Consider the following 20,210-nt stretch of genomic DNA (forward strand, 5'->3'; position numbering starts at 1 on the left):
TCATCCTCAGCTGTGTTGGCAAATGATAAAAACAAATTGTCTGCCTTTAAAGTAAGGGTGGAAGACGTGTGCTTACCCAGAACCGAGGGGGAAGGAGGAAGAGCCCTGCTGGCCTAGTCGGCCCTCGGCTGGTCTGGTGGTGGCTGAACAAAAACGACACTGTATGTCTCTTACCCTGTGCGGTTATGATAATCACCACAGCTTGGGCAGTCAGTCAGGGAGGCGGGTGGAGGGAGCCAGTGTCTAAGGAATGGCCCAAAGGGCTACCCAGTTGTCTTCTAGAACAACCCAACTGAGCATGTGCAGGAATAACTGTTTCACCATGTTTGTCATTGTGAGGCGCGATTCAGCAGGCTCCAGCTAAGTGAGTGTCCGCGTGTGTGCGTGCGTGTGTGTGTGTGTACCAGGATGAGGTGACGTTTCATTGGTAGTTTAGAGGACAGATGCAAAGACCCCTCTCCTTTTAAATTTGCCACCTACAAGTTAAACAGTGACTCCACGTCATTCTTTCTTGAAGACTCTGACTGCAGCTGGGCGCCATCTGCCTCCCTCCCGAACCTGTAGTTCTCGAGCCACACTTCTCTTACAGGACTTAGACCATTTGTCTCTTGGTAACACAGTCATTCCTACTTCCTCAAATATAGTGATGTTTGCCTTTGGGGCAGCACCTGGGACAGATTATTGGGTAGAGGGGACATACAATACATCTTAAATATTGGAATGAGTGGAGGAAGGTGGGACTGATGGATGGACCTGTGCTGGATGCTATGTTCATTTTGTGGCTCTGTTGGTGGAATTTCTATCTTCCCCAGTGACTGTGACATTCTCTCCTTCCTTCTGTCCCTACTGCCAGAGCCATGATGCAGGCTCTGATTAATTTTTACCTCTTCTCCCCTCATGGTTGCAAATAATCCCCATCTCCTACCTGCCTCTACTTTAATCCATCTTACATACTCAGTCCACCTTGATTCTATCCCTCCCCAGCCTCCAAATTTTCCTTGGTCCCTAATTCCTCACCAAATCACCCAAACACACTACACCTGACGATTCAAGAGCCTTCACACACTGGGGACCCAGAATACTGTTTCTGTCCTAGCTCACACTACCCCTGATGTGTCAAGTGTCCAACATGCTATTTCTCTAAAAATTCAATCAGTTTCCTATTTCCATCCCTAAAGTAAAACACCACTCAGCCTTCAGGGCTCAGGTCCAATGTCACTTCCTCTAATAAGTTTTTGATTTCACATACTGGATGTGATTTCCCTTGCCTTGATCTTCTTTGTATTAGACTCTTTCAGTGATTGTTCAATTGCTATATTAGAAGCCCCTGAGGGCAGGAAGGCCAAGTTCATCTTTGCCTCGGAGTTGGCAGCAGAGTGCTGAGAACCAAGAATCCCCCTTATTGCTGAATTATATTCAGAGGGAACCAGGTGGCCAGGCTCTCCTGCTGGGAGTCTACAACCTAAGACTGACATCAACACAAGTGTGGCTGTAGCTACTGACCTGAGACTCTGGTGCCAGGATAAATGTGGAAAATCCACAACTCCAACACAATTAAATATTTACCTGTATTAGTTTTCTATGGCTCCATAACAAATTACCACCAATTTACCAGCTGAAAACAATACCCATTTATTAGTTCACAGTTAAATTCTATAAATCAGAAGGCTGGCACAACATGCCTGGGCTTCTGCTCAGAGTAACACAATGTTGAAATCAAGGTGTTGGCGCAGCTGAACTCTTGTCTGGAGGCTCTGGGGAAACAGGGCACTTTTAGCACTTTCTTGTTGGTAGTAGAATTTAGTTCCTTGTGGTTATAGGGCTGAGGTCCCTGTTATGATTAGGTCAGGGCCACTGGGATACTCTCCCTTAAGGTCAAATGTGCTATAAAACGTATCTAATCACACAGGTAAAATCCATCATATTCACAGGGTGTGCACGCAAGTCGGGAAACAGGAAATCTTGGGTCATTTTAGAATTCTGCCTATCACATCACCTTAAATATAAATTTGAGATACTGGTGAGAGAGTTGAGGCCAAATCAGATTTGGGGGCAAATGGCATCTGGAGAGACCACGATGTTTCTTCAGGCAGTACAGGAAGACATTGCAGAGAAGGAAAAACAGGAGTTCTTGAAGAGTTGGGAGGGGCCTTGAATTCCTGAAAGAGCCTTGATGGTACAGGAAGAGGAGGGCTTTCCAGGCAGAGAAAGAAATGAGGAAGAGGATGCAGGGAGTGGCTGAAGGAACCAGAGAGACCAGTGTGGGTGACAGAAGCAGTAAGGGAAGGAAACAAGCCTGGGAGCCCCAGGTCAGGGCTGTGTTTCTGAGCCACACTGTGTGGGGAGGTTGCCACCATGGCCAAGGCCGAGGGCACGGGGACCACTTGGTGGATGTGCTGGAGTGAGTGGGGAGGCCAACTGGGACGAGTCTGTAAGAGGCCAGTTGGAGCTGGACAACCTGCGAGACGGCCAAAGGGCTGTGTGAAGGGAGACTGAGGAAGGCAGGGCCTCAGGCTGTTGAGCAAACCTGAGGAGAACAGAGAGTGTTAGGGCAGGATTCACGGAATGAGTGTCACAAAGAACTCTTGCTATGGATAAGGCAGGAGACATCTTCTCTGAGACCACAGAGGCCGAGGCAGAGCCGAAGGCTGGCCCAGAGGCACAAAATTTGTGTGCTGGGCCCAGTTTACCGCTGACTCACCCTGCGGCAGTGGGTGCCTTACTTGCTCTTTCAGTGCCTTTGCTTCCTGATCTACAAAGTGGAGACTAATGACAGCCCTGTCCTGCTCGGTCTAATGAGTGCATAGAGATCACTCTCCAGTCGCTGGCTGCCGGGAACGTGCCTTTCCCATTCCAGGGCTCTGCGCTGGGCCTCTGCTACTGAGTCGAGTGGACAATTCCGTGCTGAGGGAGCACAGCACAGGTGAAGCTTGGCTGGTTATGTCCACCCCTGGGTCAGGCTGGTTCAGACCATCTCCTAGCTGGGCCCTGAGCCTAAGGAGATTCACCTCCAAATCCGGTGTACATCAGATGGCAAGTATTGTTCAGGAGACTCGCTTTAAGCTGTATAATCATCTCCTGTTAGATTCCTTTCTGGAGGAACTCTCCTTCTAGAGATCCCAGGGCAGAGACGTGTGTATAAGCCTCATTTAAATCACTATTCACTTTCAAACCGTGTCATTCATGTTGTCAGGTGAAGCCCAAATGTCACTGCTGAAAACTCTGCTGAACTCTGAGACTACCAGAAAATCTTTGGAACAAGAGCCAAGCATTAGCCTCCACCCCGTACACCCCGTAGACATACTCCGGGTGGTAGGAGAGGCAGTAGGAAGCCTCTGTGGGCAGAAGTCCATTCCTACGATGGGCCCAGATCAAGTCTTAAACACTCAAGACAACAGCAGGCAGTCACTGACATGTCTTAGAATTTTCCGGCCCTAAAAAAAAGTGCTTTGAAAGAGCTGGGTTGCCTTTTCAAGGGCTTTGAGGAGCAGGCAGAAATGTGAACTGAGGAGAAACCCAAAGTGAAAGGGTTCGTCCACAGCTGCCACTTCCCAAGAAAACCTAGGACAAAGTGCCTGGCAGGGGGGTGCAGGGTGCTTTGCTCCTGCCTGCTGGGTACAATGTCAGCGGCTCCTATAGTCCAGAGCAGGAAGATCCTCCCGTGATGCACGTGTCACGTGGCCTGAAGGTCTCCACTGCTGACAGTGTGCCCCTCAGGACTGGGTCTTCTCCATGTGGGGTCTCAGTCAGGCCAAGCAGTTGGGCAGTGGGGTCCCAACATGAGACTGCTCGCTGTGGGCCCACCTGCCCCCCAACTCCCAGGACGGACCCAGGGCCTGCGGGCTATACTAGGAAGTACTGGTTGGCCTGGATCAGGTCCAGAATCTTCTGGAGTTTCTAGGTAGATAGGCCTGTTGTGATCCAGAACCCAAAGTCTCCTGTAGAGTCTTGAGGTGCAACCAGAGCTTATGTTAGCAATGATCTTCCTCTGGCCTCTCTACCCAACCTGGAAGTTTCATTCAGCCTTTTTCTAGAATTGAGCAATGTCTGGCCATATCTTCAATTCCAAGTGGCTTTGTGTGCAATAATTCTTGGTGCCTATTTTTGTTTCTGAACATACTACCTTTAACACCTCAAACTCCACCCTGTCCCTGTTCTGTGAGTAGCAGGAATTAGCCCTTTAAGAAAGGTCCTTCTGGGGCTTCCCTGGTGGCACAGTGGTTAAGAATCCGCCTACCAATGCAGGGGACATGGGTTCGAGCCCTGGTCCGGGAGGATCCCACATGCCGTGGAGCAACTAGACCCGTGCGCCACAACTACTGAGGCTACACTCTAGAGCCCGCGAGCCACAACTACTGAAGCCCGTGCGCCTAGAGCCCGTGCTCCGCAGCAAGAGAAGCCACCGCAATGAGAAGCCCACGCACCGCAATGAAGAGTAGCTCCTGCTCGCCACAACTAGAGAAAGCCCGTGCGCAGCAACAAAGACCCAACGCAGCCTAAAATAAATAAATTTATTTTTAAAAAGAAAAAAAAAAAGAAAGGTCCTTCTGCAGCTTGGGGCTGTGGTTTATTGACTTGTTGACTCTAGGGTTGGTTTATAGGAAAGAATATAACTCCACCACTAGGGGCTGAGGGACTTTGGAGGAGTCACTGTGTGGCTCTGGACCTCAATTTCCTCATCTAGATAATGAGGAAGCTGGAATAGATCAGTGCTAAGGTGCACTGGGCCCTAACGCCCCATCATCTGTGATCTAACCATCTTGGGCTTCCCTGGGGAGCTTCAGTAATACACTCAAGTCATGTTCATTCAGCAACTATCATGTGACCACTCCTACGCTAGATCCTGTTTTTTTGGGGGGCTGTTTCAGACCGGAGGGTAAATTTGGCCTCTATTAGTCCACATGGTCAGAAGCAACAGTCCCAGCAAACTTCTTTGATCATACAATCCAGTCCCCACCCTCTGCAAAATTAGAACCTGTATCCCCATCATATTTATATTTATTTGTAAATGTTATACACATATACTTGCAAATATGTATAGCAAATATTAGTCATATTATTATTACTAGTAGTACTAGTAAAGCTTAATTCCTTTCTTCGTTTTTACATTAAAACATAGATGTGGGTACTTCCCTGGTGGCACAGTGGTTAAGAATCCGTCTGCCAATGCAGGGGACACGGGTTCGGGCCCTGGTCTGGGAGGATCCTACGTGCCGCGGAGCAACTGAGCCTGTGCGCCACAACTACTGAGCCCACGTGCCGCAGCTACTGAGGCCCGCGTGCCTGGAGCCCGTGCTCCGCGACAAGAGAGGCCACGGCGATGAGAAGCCCGCGTGCCGCAGGGAAGAGTGACCCTCGCTCGCCGCAACTAGAGAAAGCCCGCACGCAGCAGCGAAGACCCAACGCAGCCAAAAATAAGTAAATAAATAAATAAATTTATTAAAAAAAGAAAAACATAGATGTAAACAGAAGTTAAAATATTTCCTTTTTGCACTTCAGTGGATCATCCGTGTACTCCACAGGTCTAGAGTAGAAGGCCTCAGAAGTCCAGCTCTGTGAACTTTCAGAATCAATTGAAAAAGATATCCAAGATACTTGGTATGGGTAACATTATACATTTAGTTCTAAAATAAGATGGTCAGAAAGGAGATTGGCACACTTTGGCTGATGCCAACTAAAGCTAAGGTTCTATAAAAATAGTTCTTTAAAAATAGAGTTATATGATCCAGCAATTCCACTCCTGGGCATATATCTGGAGAAAACTATAATTTGAGAAGATACATGCACCCCAGTGTTCATAGCAGCATTACTTACAATAGCCAAGACATGGAAGCAACCTAAATGTCCACTGACAGATGAACGGATAAAGAAGATGTGGTATAAGTACAATGGAATACTATTCAGCCATAAAAAAGAATGAAATGTTGCTATTTGCAGCAACATGGATGTAACTAGAGATTATCATACTAAGGGAAGTACATCAGAAAGAGTAAGACAAATACCATATGATATCACTTATATGTGGAATCTAAAGTATGACACAAATGAACTTATTTATGAAGCAGAAACAGACTCACAGACATAGAAAACAAACTTGTGGTTATCAAAGGGGAAGGGGGGTGGAGGAGGGATAAATTAGGAGTTTGGGATTAGCAGATACAAACTATTATATATAAAATAGGTAAACAACAAGGTCGTATTATATAGCACAGGGAACTATATTCAATATTCTATAATAAACCATAATAGAAGAGAAAAAATAATAAAATAGAGTTTAAGAAATTGCATTCTTTGGTCCTGTTTGGCAAAATTCCTATTATCTTTTCCTTTTATCTTGGCCAGGCCTTACTTAATGCCAAAAGGGTCCATAAATATTAAATGCATTCTCAGCACCATACCAGGTAATATGGGTGAATATAAAAGATCTCTGAATACAGATGTCCATCTTGAGTTTAGCTGTATTTGCTTTCTTGCCTGTGTCATAGGTGAGATGCACCCATGTGTGGGCTTTAACCACTAGCACCAGGATTTGGGCTGCATTGCCTTTCTGGGACTTCAGACCTGTCTCACTCCTTTCTTCAACCAGCCTGTTCAGCCTGGCTTTCGAGCTTGGCTCACACAGCAGCAGCAGAAAGGCATCAAGGGGAGGTCAGGCTGGGGAAAGGTGCTGCAGACGCCGAGGTAGCTGTGGAACTCAGGGTGTTAATCACTTTCACTCAGGCACCGCTGCTCTGGCTGCTGCAGGCTCCCCCCTTGCTGCCGGCAGAGGGTCCATGCAGCAAACCAGCAGGAAAAAGAATGGTCAGGAGAGAGCATAAGAAAGAAACATATCCTTTCTCAGACAGGAGCTTTTATTTCCACCCTGGTCCACAGCTTCAAAGGGCAGCTGCCTCACAAGGAGAATGTTTGACCAAATTCAGTTTGCATGTTTGAAATAAGAAGACCGCTTTCTTGATCTCTGAAACTGAGTCCTAGAAGGCCCCGTTCCCAGCATCCTTGCCGTCCCCTTCCCCTCCTACCCCGTCAGCTTGCTCCAGCTGTGCTGGTTGACCCTCGGGGAAGGGAGGTGTGGCCAAGAAACTACAGACCTGTCCTCCACTTGGACAATTTTGCAAACCTTTGTATAAGGACAGATTGCACAAGGCCGCATGGGTGAGGTGGAGGGAAGAAAAAGGGAAGAGCATCTTCTGCTTATGGCCGGTACCCTGTTATTCATTGGCTTGGGTGTTTCAGCTGAGTTTTGTGGATTAGGAGGCCAAGTCATGTCAGCACAAGAAACCTCCTGGGTCTCTGTCACATGTGCTACCCCACCTCTTCCCCACAGCCCAGACCATTCCTTTCAGAGAACCCTCCCTGTTTCGCGCTTTCACAGAGCGAAGCTGTTCTGAGTCTTGGGGTCACACCCAACTCACACATCCCAGCAGAAGCTGAGGAGAGGTCTGGGGTCCTTCTCTGTGGCCTCCATCTTCAGCCCCGCCCTTGCTTCCGCAGACGGGCATGAAGCAGGGCTCACAGTAAGAGTTGGTGCTGGCGTCTGGCTGTGGCAGAGCTTCCGTCCTGCCGAATTGGCTCAGGGGAGGGATGCTGGGCAAACGAAAGCTGGGGCGGCTGTGTAATGTGGGAGATGGCGAGGGCCATGTTCCCAAACTGTAAGTCATGATGACACTGTTAAAAAGGGCTGGTGGGTGGGGGAAAGTGAAAGAAAAAGAACAGGGGGAACAGAAACCAAAGTGAGGCACACAGAAGGGTCGAACAAGAGTAATGGCCAATGCACGAACAGAGGCCAGGAAATGGGACAGGCCTGCAAGAGAATCAGGGAAAAGCAGGATAAGACTGTGGGTAGGAGGAGAGAGATTAAACCAAGGAAAACACAATGAGACATGAACGGGAGATGTGATTGTTTGCTGGAGGAAATGGCAGGTAATTTGCCAACACATACACCAACAGAGGGTGTTGGAGGCCTAGTCCAAGGACGCCCCTGGGTGTATCACCTTCAAAGCCCCAAATACAGGACAGATCAGCCCTGACAATGAAATCTACGTCTCTGCTTGCTTAAGGCCTAGTGAGACGCTTAGGAGAAAAGAAAGAGGCTGTAAGCAGAGGGAAAGGATCAGGGAGATCCATAGATGCAGTCACAGCCCTTCCACAAGTTAATCCCCAGGCAGACCTGCCCACGGTCTTGCAGGTGATGCAAAGAAATAGAAGCGATGGCTTTTGGCCTCAAGAAATTCACAATCTGAGAGACAAGATGTACATATGCGAAGGGACAAGATGTACATATGCGAAGCAATAAATACCAGCAATATTAGGGGACTGCTCAGGTGAACACAGTAAAGAATATTGGTTGAAAGAAACAAAGAATGAATTAAGATAAATAAATGAACTACAGGGCTCCCCTGGTGGCACAGTGGTTGAGAGTCCGCCTGCCGATGCAGGGGACACGGGTTCGTGCCCCGGTTTGGGAGGATCCCACATGCCGCGGAGCGGCTGGGCCCGTGAGCCATGGCCACTGAGCCTGCGCGTCTGGAGCCTGTGCTCCACAATGGGAGAGGCCACAACAGTGAGAGGCCCGCGTACCGCAAAAAAAAAAAAAAAAAAAAGAAATGAACTACAGAAAGGCTTTCTTGACAATGTTCTCATGTGGAAATTTTTTTAAATGCAGGAATTAAGTGAAATGATGTTGGCTGAACTGGATGAAACATTTAAAACTGGGCCAAGAAGGTGACCTGGGCTTGACTACAGCATAGCACAGGCTCCGAATCAAAGCAAAGAACAGGAGGCATAACTGCCCAATCTGGTCTCCCAGGTGAGTTGGATCCACATAACATGAAATTCAGTTCAATATTCAACATTCAACAGACTGAGATCAAGATCAAATGAATAACTGAGGTTGGGGGGAGACCCAGTAGGTAGGTTGTATACGTGTGAGTCAAAGAGGCAAGGTCATTTAACTTGCGATTGAGAAAAAAGGATAGTGAAGGTAATGATAATTACAGCAACAAACATTCATCGAGTGAAAACTATGTGCCAGGTGCTGGTGTAAACACTTTACATGCATTCGTTTACATGATCCTCACTACCGCCCATGAGGGATTTTATTATTATTATTATTTGCATTTTATATGTGAGGAAACACAGAGAGATCGAGCAATTACACAGCAGAGGTTAGCCCAGGACTCTAATTAAATTCCACAACACTCTCTCTCTGAAGCCATCAATGTCTCTGCTTCCTCATCTGTAAACATTTGTTATCTAACCTGCCTATAGAGACTCTGTAGATGATAAAGCCTCTGTGAGGAGACTGGCTGTGGTGTCATTATGAGAGTATTAGCATTAATAGGAAGGCCATGCTTTTTCCAGGAATGCTAAATATATGCTCACTTTTTCATGTTAATACCACAAGGCCTTGAAGAAGTTTACAGAGGCTCATGAAGTGGATGGACCTAGAGTCTGTCATACAGAGTGAAGTAAGTCAGAAAGAGAAAGACAAATACCGTATGCTAACACATATATATGGAATCTACAAAAAAAAAAATGTCATGAAGAACTAGGGGTAAGACGGGAATAAAGACACAGACCTACTAGAGAATGGACTTGAGGATATGGGGAGGGGAAGGGTAAGCTGGGACGAAGTGAGAGAGTGGCATGGACATATATACACTACCAAACGTAAAATAGATAGCTAGTGGGAAGCAGCCCCATAGCACAGGGAGATCAGCTCGGTGCTTTGTGACCACCTGGAGGGGTGGGACAGGGAGGGTGGGAGGGAGGGAGATGCAAGAGGGAAGAGATATGGGAACATATGTATATGTATAACTGATTCACTTTGTTATAAAGCAGAAACTAACACACCATTGTAAAGCAATTATACTTCAATAAAGATGTAAAGAAAAATAAAATAAAATAAAACCCTCTCCTCTGGGTTCACAGTAGACATTAATGCCAAGCGAATCTTCTCTCAAAAGGTGAAAGGTTTCTTTCTGACACCCCTTTACAATTCTTATAATGTTTGGGGGCTGGGACTCTTGTTTCTTATGAAAAGGTTTCCCACTGAGAAGAGCAGCTTACAGGAGCCTCTCCCACAAGGCCCAACCAGAGGACCACGCCATCTTAGAAATAGGGTTTTGAGCCTGAGAGGCAGCAGATAGAGAAACAGATAGCAAATACATCTGTTTTTACAAGAGCCTGTTGTTCTCTGTACTAACTGCTATAAAAACGACATGAAACTAGCCACACATTAGTTTTGGTTCTCGTGACTAAATCAAGGAATGGCATGATGGTGCTGTGTCATTAGAAATGAAACCAGTTCTTAAACAAGAGAATAGGGCCGACATTTTAGTAACCTGAACGATTTCATAGAAAAATCAAAGCTGAAACTTCAACACCCCATCCCTGAACACCTGCTGCTTAAGTTTGGTTCTGAACCAGTGAAACTTCTTTCTCGCCATGAAGACACGAGATGGGCCCTGACTTGCCCAACACTGGGTGGCCAGGAAAGCCTTCCTTCCACCTGCCGTCCTACTAGGCTGAAACGTGGGCTCAGTCTTGGCTTCTACAGGACTGACTGTAATTGCCACTTTGAGAAAATACAAAAAGTACCTCATTTTGTTTTTACTTTTTCAAATATATAACCTGATATATTTTGAGATATATATATATATATATATATATATATATATATATATATATATATATGACATAATTAGATATATGAATTTTACCCTCCCTGAGGTATTTTCATCCCCATCTTTTCAGATAAAGAAACTGAGACCTGAAGAGGTTAAGTCACTCACCTAGAAGCAGGCAGAACTGGGGTTCTGAACAAAGGTTTCCTTATCTATATCTGCACTGCCTCCAGTTTGGCCTTTATCACGATAATAATGATGTTGATGTAGTAAACATACATAGGTTGCCTCCCTAGCGTCCCTCTCCTCCCTTTTCCTGCCACAGCACCCACATTTTGCCTTGAGGGAACCACCCATGCCCTCACTGTCTCCCCCTTCTCTAACAGCTGGATACATCCAGCTCCCAGGGGTAGCCCTGATGTGCTTAAGCCAGAGAGTATCCATCACCTGGCCATGGTGATTGGCTCAGGCGTGGGCACACAGCCCGATTCAGGCCAGTGGGATTTGAGGAAATGTTTCCTAGGGCTTCTGGAAAAAAAGCTTCCTCAGCCCTCTGTGGGTTTACCAGAGGGGACAATCCCCCTTCTCCTGGATGGTGTATTGGAGAATACAAGGTTCAAAATTCCCTCAGCCATTTGTGCCACCAAGAGAAGTGCCAGCCTGAGGATGAAGCCGACACACAGGAGAGGCAGTGCTCTAAACAAAACGGACATGGAGCTGGTATCGTGAGGAAGATTTAAATTCTAGACTGCGTGCTGGAGTTCTCAGGCCATAAACTAACACAATCCCTTTGTTTGCCTAAGCCAGTTTGAGTTTGTTATTCTGCCATATGAAAATTCTTAACCAATGCAAACACCACTGGCATCACTCCCAGTAGCATCTGATGGTTGCTTTCGTTTCTCAGTCAAGAGCATGAAACCCATCTGACCAAAAGGACCAACCCTTCAAAATTAATCAGCATTTCTGGAGCACGCCCATCTCTGGTGCCCGACTTTCCAGAGAGGACTCACATTTTTCTGTTCCTGGGGTCTGGCTCCTCCTGTTTTCTGCTCCATGTTGGCTCTGTCTAGGCCTGTCCTTGTCCCAGTCCCTCCACAGTGACAGGAGGTGGCTGCCCTCCGCTGAGGAAGCCAGTGGCCAAGTGGGCAGCCAGCTGCAGACCTCAGGCATCAGCACTGTCAAGAAAAGGAGTATCAAGAAAGGATTTGGCCACAGTATATTTTAATAAGACATAAAATCGGGTGGGAGAAGGGTCTTTGGCACATAGCTATACACGATTACCCTCGGCCCCCAGCCAGCTCCCTGTCAGAATGCTAAAACACCAGGAAGTTTGGTGCCCCTCTGAGGATCTTTATTTGCTAGTGATTGGCGCTCACAGAATTTCAGAGATTTGGTATCAAAGATTATAAAATCTGTGGGTCTGAAAATCTGTGCTAAGAACTGTTTTTTGTGATTCTACTCAATCTCAGTTTCTCTTGAAAAATTCTGTTATTTCCACTTCTGGCCACTATGACTAAGCACAGAGGTAGAAACACAGCCTAAACAGTTAAAGGATCCTGTAACTGCCCAAAGCAGAGAAAGAAAGCAAATGTCAGCACTGGCGGGGTGCAGTGTGTGAGGGAGGGCTCTCACTCTGCCCAGACCCAATCTATCAGCAAGACTTGCCAGTTTCCAAACATGTCTTGACTCAACCACTTCTCTCCGTCTTTACTACAATCATGTAACTTATTCATTCAACACGTATACACTGAAGGTCTTCTGTGTTCCAGGCATTGTTCTAGTGGCTGGGAGTACAAGACTGACAATGGAATGTGAACGCATGTCCTAGTGACTCTTCTTGCTTGGGCCTCCCTCTGTACGACCCTTCTCGCTGACTGGCTCCGGCTTCCTCATTTGCCCTCTCCTTCCATTCTCCACATAGGAGCCTAAAAGATCTTCTTAAATATCAACACTTCCCCATTTGAAACCCTCCAATGACTTCCCATTGCTCCTTAATGAAAATACCGAGGCTTCCTGGGCCTTGGCCCTGTTCGAGGGCTGCGCACCTCCCTACATTTACAGCCTTTTCTCACACCCTAGGCTCACTCCCCAGTCACACTGGCCTCCTTTCAGATCCTCAAGTATGTTACAGCTTTTTCTCTTTTCAGAGCTTTCAATCTGCCTTTATTTCCTCCTAAAACAGTTGCTTTCAACTTGTTTCTTTGACAATACTCCCCTGTAAGAAATATTTTATACCATGAACCAGTAAATACATCAACCTATAAATAAAGGCAACATTAGTTTTACATGATAATACTTCTGGTATGTTCTGTTTTTTTTTTAAAAAGCTAGCCATGACCCACTAACCTGCAGTTTGAAAACACTCCTCCCTCTACTCTTTGAATGGTTGAATCATTCTCATCTACTTTCTATCTAAATGTTAGCTACCCATGGGGGGCTTCTCTGGCCACCTGATGCAACCCAGGTCCCTGACAGGTTATTTTTCATCTGAGGGCCATGTCCCTTCCCTTTGAAGCACGTATCAAAGTTATAATTACGTATTTCTTTGTTGAGACTTGCTCATTGTCTGTCTCGTAGGCCACATCACTAGCTTTTAAAGGCAGGGACTTGTATGCTCTGTTCCCCACTGTATATCCCACATCTGGTTCAATGATCAGCATGAGAGAAGAATATACCTACGTATTCCTTGACAGGCTGACTGAGTGGGTGGGTAAGTGATGCTGAGGTCTGGACTGAAAAACAGGCCTCCCCAATAAAAGGAACCGGGGTTCCTTGGAGAAATGGCTGATTCTAAGGCTGGGGCAGGAAATATACAGTAGTGCCAGAAAGTAAAGAAATACTCAAAAAACAAAAGGATGGGGCATGTCAAAGGGACACAGGAGCCAACCTAAAAAGAACTCCCAATGGCCAAAATCGGAACAATTTGAGCAGCAAAATAAATAGCCTAGTATCAGATTATAACCCAAATCTTTACATAAATATGCATGAGAGTCCATACTGATATAAGTGGTTGACTAAATAAATAAATGAAGAGGGGGAGAATTACATCTTTCTTACAGAAGAATTTAAATGATGTACATAAATACTACCCTCCAGGAGGTGGAGCTTAATTCTCCCCACCCCCTACCCCCTTGAGGGGAGGGGGAAGGCACTTAGTGACTTGATTCCAAGCAACAGAGTAGGTAAAAGGGGAACAGGGTCACCTTCAGTGAGGAAAGCTGGCAAACTGTACCTTGGCCAGGTGTTCAAGATTGATTTTACTGTCCCATCATGTGGATGGCATGTACCCCGACAAGATGTGAGAAGGGCACTTCACCTCTGCTGGCTTCCTCCAATAGCCCACAACCCCAGTGCAACCATAAAAAAAGCATCAGGGAAACCCAACTAGAGGGGCATTCTACAAAATACCTAACTAGAGCTCTTCAAATCTGTCAAAACTCCATGAGAAACAAGACTGGAAACTATCACAGACCAGAGGGATTAAGGAGACACAACAACCACTTGTGGTGCGGCATCCTAGATGAGAAAAAGGATATCAGTGGAAAAGCTAAGGAAATCTGAGTAAGATATAGACTTTAGTTAATAACAGCGTATCAGTATTGGTTCATTAATTGTGACAAATATACCATTGTAATGTCAGGTGCTAATGACAGGAGGAGCTGGCTGAGGGGTGTACGGGAACTCTGTACATTATCTTTGCAACTATTCTGTGAATAAAAAAACGTTTTAAAATTAAAAGCTTACTTTAAAAAAAGTTCAGCCTTAATGCCAAGAGCCGGGCCTTCATTCAGTCACTTTTATGGAGTGCCCACAAAGCGCTTCCAATCCTGCTGGGCACAAAGAAGACACTTAGACACATGGGAGATGAATAGATGCATATACACAGGCAAGGCATCCGGGGTGACGAAACGAAGAGCAGAGAATGCAGGTTTGCAGGTTGACTAGAGAGGGTAGGCGTGTGTGTGTGTGTGTGGGGGGGGGTGGGTGGAGGGGTGGGGCAGAGCTGGTAATGAGAGAAAGCAATGACCAGAATGAGGAAAGAAGACAAAGACTGGCTGGCTTTGGTGAGGTGGAGCCAGCTATTCCCCACTGAAATGTAAGCTCCCCGAAGGCAAGAACCTTGTCCCTCTTCTCATACCCCTAGGAGCAGAACTGTGCCTGGAACACAGTAAATGTTCATAAATGTGTATTGAATAGATGAGAGACTAGATAAACAGACAAAGTCCTGCTGGAACTCCACTTGAACTCCAGAACCTCTACTGTCATGTGAGGTCTCCCAGGTGCCCACTGGATTTGCATTTTGTACATGGTGATGATTGTTCTGCATCATCAGAGGTCTTCTGGAAAGCATGCAGATGTTAGCATTGGTTTGGAATGGTTCTAATGTTCACCCACAGGCATGGAAGTGCCTTGGAGCATTTCTTGATGGTATTAACCGGTAGGTCTGCTGATACGAAGGAGTGAATGGCATCTCCTCTTTGCTCTGTTCTAGCGTCCTGTTAAACTCAGCAGGGGCCCCTAGAATTGTAAGAATGGAGAGTTAGCAGGGGCTTCAAGCTTTTGATACGGTCTCTACAAATATAAGGAAACAGTTTAGAGGGATGTTGAATTTCCCTGCAGGCATCTACTGACATTCCTCCTTAATGGTCCTAAATGCTCAATATATTCAGTTGCATGTAACTTTCTTTATGAAGAAAAATTCAAATTTGGGGGAAATTATGGAAAAATCATATCCAATTATGTAGCTATTAAGAATAGTGCAGACTATATGTATTAATATGAAATATTAAACATACAAAGTAAAGCTGTTTTCTGAAATAGACACAAGATACTGGTTGACAAAGGGGAGTTCTGTGAAGACAGCATGGGAGGGAGGAGACTTTTACCATACACGCTTGGAACCTTTTGCATTTTGCACGTGTACAAAGTATTACAAATGAAGAAAACTTAAAAAAAATTTATTTGGCCGAGTCAGGTCTTAGTTGCAGCACGCGGGATCTTCATTGCAGCGTGTGGGATCTTTCACCGCAGCACGCAGGCTTCTCTCTAGTTGTGGCGCGCGGGCTCCAGAGCACGCGGGCTCAGTAGTTGTGGCATGTGGGCTCTCTAGTTGTGGTGTGCGGGCTCTAGAGCATGCAGGCTCAGTAGTTGTGGCGCGTGGGCTCACTTGCCTGCAGCATGTGGGATCGTAGTTCCCTGACCAAGGATCAAACCCACATCCCCTGCATTGGAAGGCAGATTCTTAACTACTGGACCACCAGGGAAGTCCCGAAACTTTTAAAAATGATTCCAGAGGAAGAAAATTTTGAATTTTGTCTTCAGGTTATAATAATCTCCTTTTCTGATCTATGCTTGATTACCTTTGAGCCTCTGCTTTCTGCAGGATCTGACCCACGTCGGGTGACAGGCAGGCTATTCCACCTGTCTAGTCCTGGCTTTTAACATCATCTCAAATAAACTTTTACATGAAGTGACAGAAGTATGCTGATGGGATTGAAAGAGGAAGACATTCATCATAGTTTATGCGTTCAAAACTAGGAATTAATAATTAAAAAATAAGTCCTATAGTTATTTTGTAAACAGCATGCTTACATTATATTGCAGTTTTCTGTTAAAAAGCATTACGCTGGCTTTTTGGCTCTCTGAGCAGCACCACGGTGGTTGGCAAGAACAAGCACCTTACGAAAGTGGCAAAAAGGGAGCCAAGAAGAAAGTGGTTGACTCATTTTCTAAGAAAGATTGGTATGATGTGAAAGCACTAGCTATGTGTAAATATAAGAAATATTGGGAAAACACTAGTCACAAAAACTCAAGAAATCAAAATCACATCTGATGACCTTAAGGATTCTGGTTTTTTTGTTTTGTTTTTTTTTTGCAGTACGCGGGCCTCTCACTGTTGTGGCCTCTCCCGTTGCGGAGCACAGGCTCCGGACGCGCAGGCTCAGCGGCCATGGCTCACGGGCCCAGCCGCTCCGCGGCATGTGGGATCTTCCCGGACCGGGGCACGAACCCGTGTCTCCTGCATCCGCAGGCGGACTCTCAACCACTGCGTCACCAGGGAAGCCCCCGGATTCTGTTTTTGAAGTGAGCCTTGCTGATCTGCAGAATGATGAAGTTGCATTTAGAAAATTCAAGCTAATTACTGAAGATGTTCAGGGCAAAAAATTGCCTGATTTCCATGGCATGGATCTTACCTGTGAGAAAATGTGCTCCATGGTCAAAAAATGGCAGACCACGGTTGAAGCTCACATTGGTGTCAAGACTACCCATGGTTATTTGCTTCGTCTATTCTGTGTGGGTTTTACTAAAAAATGTAACAGTCAGATACGGAAGACCTCTTATGCCCAGCACCAACAGGTCTGCCAAATCCGGAAGAAGATGATGGAAACCATGACCCAAGAGGTGAAGACAAATGACTTGAAAGAAGTGGTCAATAAATTGATTCCAGACAGCATTGGAAAAGACATAGAAAAGGCTTGCCAGTCTACTTATCTGCTCTATGATGTCTTCGTTAGGCAAGTAAAAATGCTGAAGAAGCCCAAGTTTGAATTGGGAAAACTCATGGAGTGTCACATGGTGAAGGTAGTAGTTCTGGAAAAGCTTCTGCGGATAAGACAGGTGCTAAAGTCGAACGAGCTGGTGGATATGAGCCAGTAGTACACGAATCTGTTTAAAATTTACACTTTTAATGATGACAAATAAAAGATCTTATTTGTGAAAAAAAGCATTACTTTGCTAAATGTTAACATTTAAAAAGTATATCTAGACCATTAATAATGAATCATACTAATACCCTAAAAACACTTGTAGAAAAGATTGAGAAGTCCCTGTGAATCAACAAACAGTATTATCCCTCAAAAAAATAACTGATCAATAATTCACTATAGGGCTTCCCTGGTGGTGCAGTGGTTAAGAATCCGCCTGCCGGGCTTCCCTGGTGGCGCAGTGGTTGAGAGTCCGCCTGCCGATGCAGGGGACGCGGGTTCCTGTTCCGGTCCGGGAAGATCCCACATGCCGCCGAGCGGCTGGGCCCGTGAGCCATGGCCGCTGAGCCTGCGCGTCCGGAGCCTGTGCTCCGCAACGGGAGAGGCCACAACAGTGAGAGGCCCGCGTACCAAAAAAAAAAAAAAAAAAAAAAAAAAGAATCCGCCTGCCAATGCAGGAGACATGGGTTCGATCCCTGGTCCAGGTAGATCCCACATGCCGCGGGGCAACTAAGCCCATGCGCCACAACTACTGAGCCTGCGCTCTAGAGCCCGTGAGCCACAACTCCTGAAGCCCGTGCACCTAGAGCCTGTGCTCCACAACAAGAGAAGCCGCCACAATGAGAAGCCCACGCACCGCAATGAAGAGTAGCCCCTGCTCGCTGCAACCAGAGAAAAGCCCGCGTGCAGCAACGAAGACCCAACGCAGCCAAAAATAAAATAAAATTTAAATAATAATAATCACTACAGATAAATATTTCATCAAGATCACATTCTGCTTTTAAGCCATTTCGTTTTCTAATATTCCAAAACAATATGGTTTCAAATTCTGAAGACAACTCCTTTCTTAGTACTGAGAAAATTAATGTTTGAGATACACATGAGCATTTTGAGTTCTTTAAAACTAGAACACATTTGTGATAAGATGTATTTCAACCTTATTTCAGCTAACTTCAGAAGAAAGGGTGTTCAGTATTTCTCGCATAAATTCCATTACAAGGTTAGGCCAATGTAAAACATTTACATTCAGCTGCCATTGCAAAAAAAAAAAAAAGCGTCCTGGAAGCAAAGATGGAAGGTCTAAGACAGCAGCAACCGCATCCCTGGGGTGTTTGTTGGAAATGCAGAACATCAGGCCCTGTCCCACCTCCTCTTCACAATCTGCATTTAAACAGGCAGTGATTCCCATGCTTGTCACAGTTCAAAAAGCTGCTGGGCTAAGAAACCTTAATTATGTTCAAATTCAGGTTATACTCTTTAGTGAACACTGGATATAATCTTTAGTAATAAGGACAATGTGACTTTTTTATTTTTTGAGACCAGAGAGTCACACTTATCAGAAATGACTGTAATTAATAATCACTGGTCCCACCCTCCTCCTCTTACTTGTGAAACATCCTTCCTCTTTTATGAGTCCACCCCCTCCACTTGCGCCAAGACCATCTATCACTCCTTCCTCCAGGATGACCACTGTCATTTTCCACTGATTCCTCCCCTTTCACCTATGATCACACTGAGGTCTCCCTGATGCATAAAACACACACACACACGCACATGCACACGCACACACACAGACACATTTTCTCCCCACCATGTTAACAGCTCAGCTACACCCTTTTTTTTCCCCATCACTAAATTTCTCAAGATTAGTCTGCATGCAACCTGACAGCTATCAGACCCGAATTAGCTCTCTTGAAGGTCCCAAGTATTTAACTGCCAAATCCAAAGGCCTGGTCCCTGTGACTTCCCTAGATCCCTCTGCAGGTTATGAATTCTTTCTCTGGCTCTATTGTCTCTGGCCCTACTTCCTCTTTTTGCCACCCAAGCAGGGGCATTCCCCTCAGCTTAGCCCAGGGTCTTCTCTTTCCACTCCATACCTTTGCTGTGTTCTTCCCTTCCTCCACTTGTTCCTGCTTCAAAGGTCACCTCCACACAGAAAACTTCCCAGACAGTATCTTCAGTCCTGGCCTCCCTCTAGAACTCTAATAGCCTCTTATTGTTTTCACTCATTTAATATTTATTGAGGGCCTATGACATGCCATTGCACTGTGCTAGGCATTGGTGAACAAAGAAGACTCATCCCTGCCCTCATGGTACTTACAGCCTATCAGGTACCACAGATGTGGATCAATGAATACAAGGGAGATAAATACTGAGGAAAAGTAAAGAGTGAGCTAGGGGAGAGAATAACCAAATCTAGCTGGAAAGCAGGGTTTCCAGTTAAAATACAAGATGTCCGGTTAAAGATAAATTTCAGATAAACAACTAAATTTTTTTAGTAGAAGTATGCCCCAAATATTGCAAGGGATATACTTATACCACAAATTAGTTCTTGTTTATCTGAAATTCAACTTTAACTGGGCATCTTGTATTTTAATCTGCTACATCTAGCAACCCTACCAGGAAGGGATTGTGCAGTTACAGAGGAAAGTCCTGAGGAACTGAGAGAAAGGATAAGTAGGAATTAGCAACCAAAAGCGGGTGGTGGGAGAGGACATTCCAGGGAGAAGGAATAGTCGAGGCAAGAGTTTGTATTAATAGAGAGCTTCATGCTTTGAGAATCTGAAAGACGTATAGTATGGTTGGATCATGAAGAAGAGGAAGAGTAATGGGGAATAAATCTATTGGGGAGAAGCCAGATCTTGCAAAGCCTGTGTATAGTACGGATTTTGGAGTTCCCTAAAGACAACAGGAAGCCATTTCAAGATTTCAAGCAGAGGAGAAAATGGACCTAAAATGGTTCTGTACCAACGTCAACGTCCGGGGAGGGGGATGTTCCCCACACCACCAATAAGCGATTTTCTAGATACCAGCAGAGAATCCTACAATTCAACTCAATTCTGACACATCTGCCCAGAAATAGCATCACCTTCCAGAACTA

The 20,210-nt window shown here is 45.6% G+C and overlaps 1 protein-coding gene and 1 pseudogene across 2 annotated transcripts in view; one reads left to right on the forward strand and one right to left on the reverse strand.

Moving 5' to 3' along the window:
* Nucleotides 1-14,435: 14,435 nt before the first annotated feature.
* ATG5 (autophagy related 5) overlaps nt 14,436-20,210 on the reverse strand; it is a 129,320-nt gene continuing 123,545 nt past the window's right edge. Inside the window, exons 8-9 of one of the 2 annotated variants that reach the window (XM_089921625.1) lie at nt 15,021-15,143; nt 14,436-14,452 (exon numbers count right to left, since the gene is read on the reverse strand). In XM_089921625.1, the coding sequence (XP_089777751.1) occupies nt 14,451-14,452; nt 15,021-15,143 (125 nt within the window). In that variant the 3' untranslated portion in view covers nt 14,436-14,450. Of the gene's footprint in view, nt 14,453-14,918; nt 15,144-20,210 lie in introns of those variants that run through there. The other variant, XM_089921624.1, reaches the window with a different exon arrangement.
* LOC111168111 (small ribosomal subunit protein eS1 pseudogene) lies at nt 15,158-18,306 on the forward strand (annotated as a pseudogene).

The sequence above is a fragment of the Delphinapterus leucas genome, chromosome 12, assembly GCF_059928025.1.
Source record: "Delphinapterus leucas isolate spDelLeu-1000000601 "Yukka" chromosome 12, BTC_Dleu_Yukka2, whole genome shotgun sequence".
In the NCBI taxonomy this organism is placed as follows: domain Eukaryota; kingdom Metazoa; phylum Chordata; class Mammalia; order Artiodactyla; family Monodontidae; genus Delphinapterus; species Delphinapterus leucas.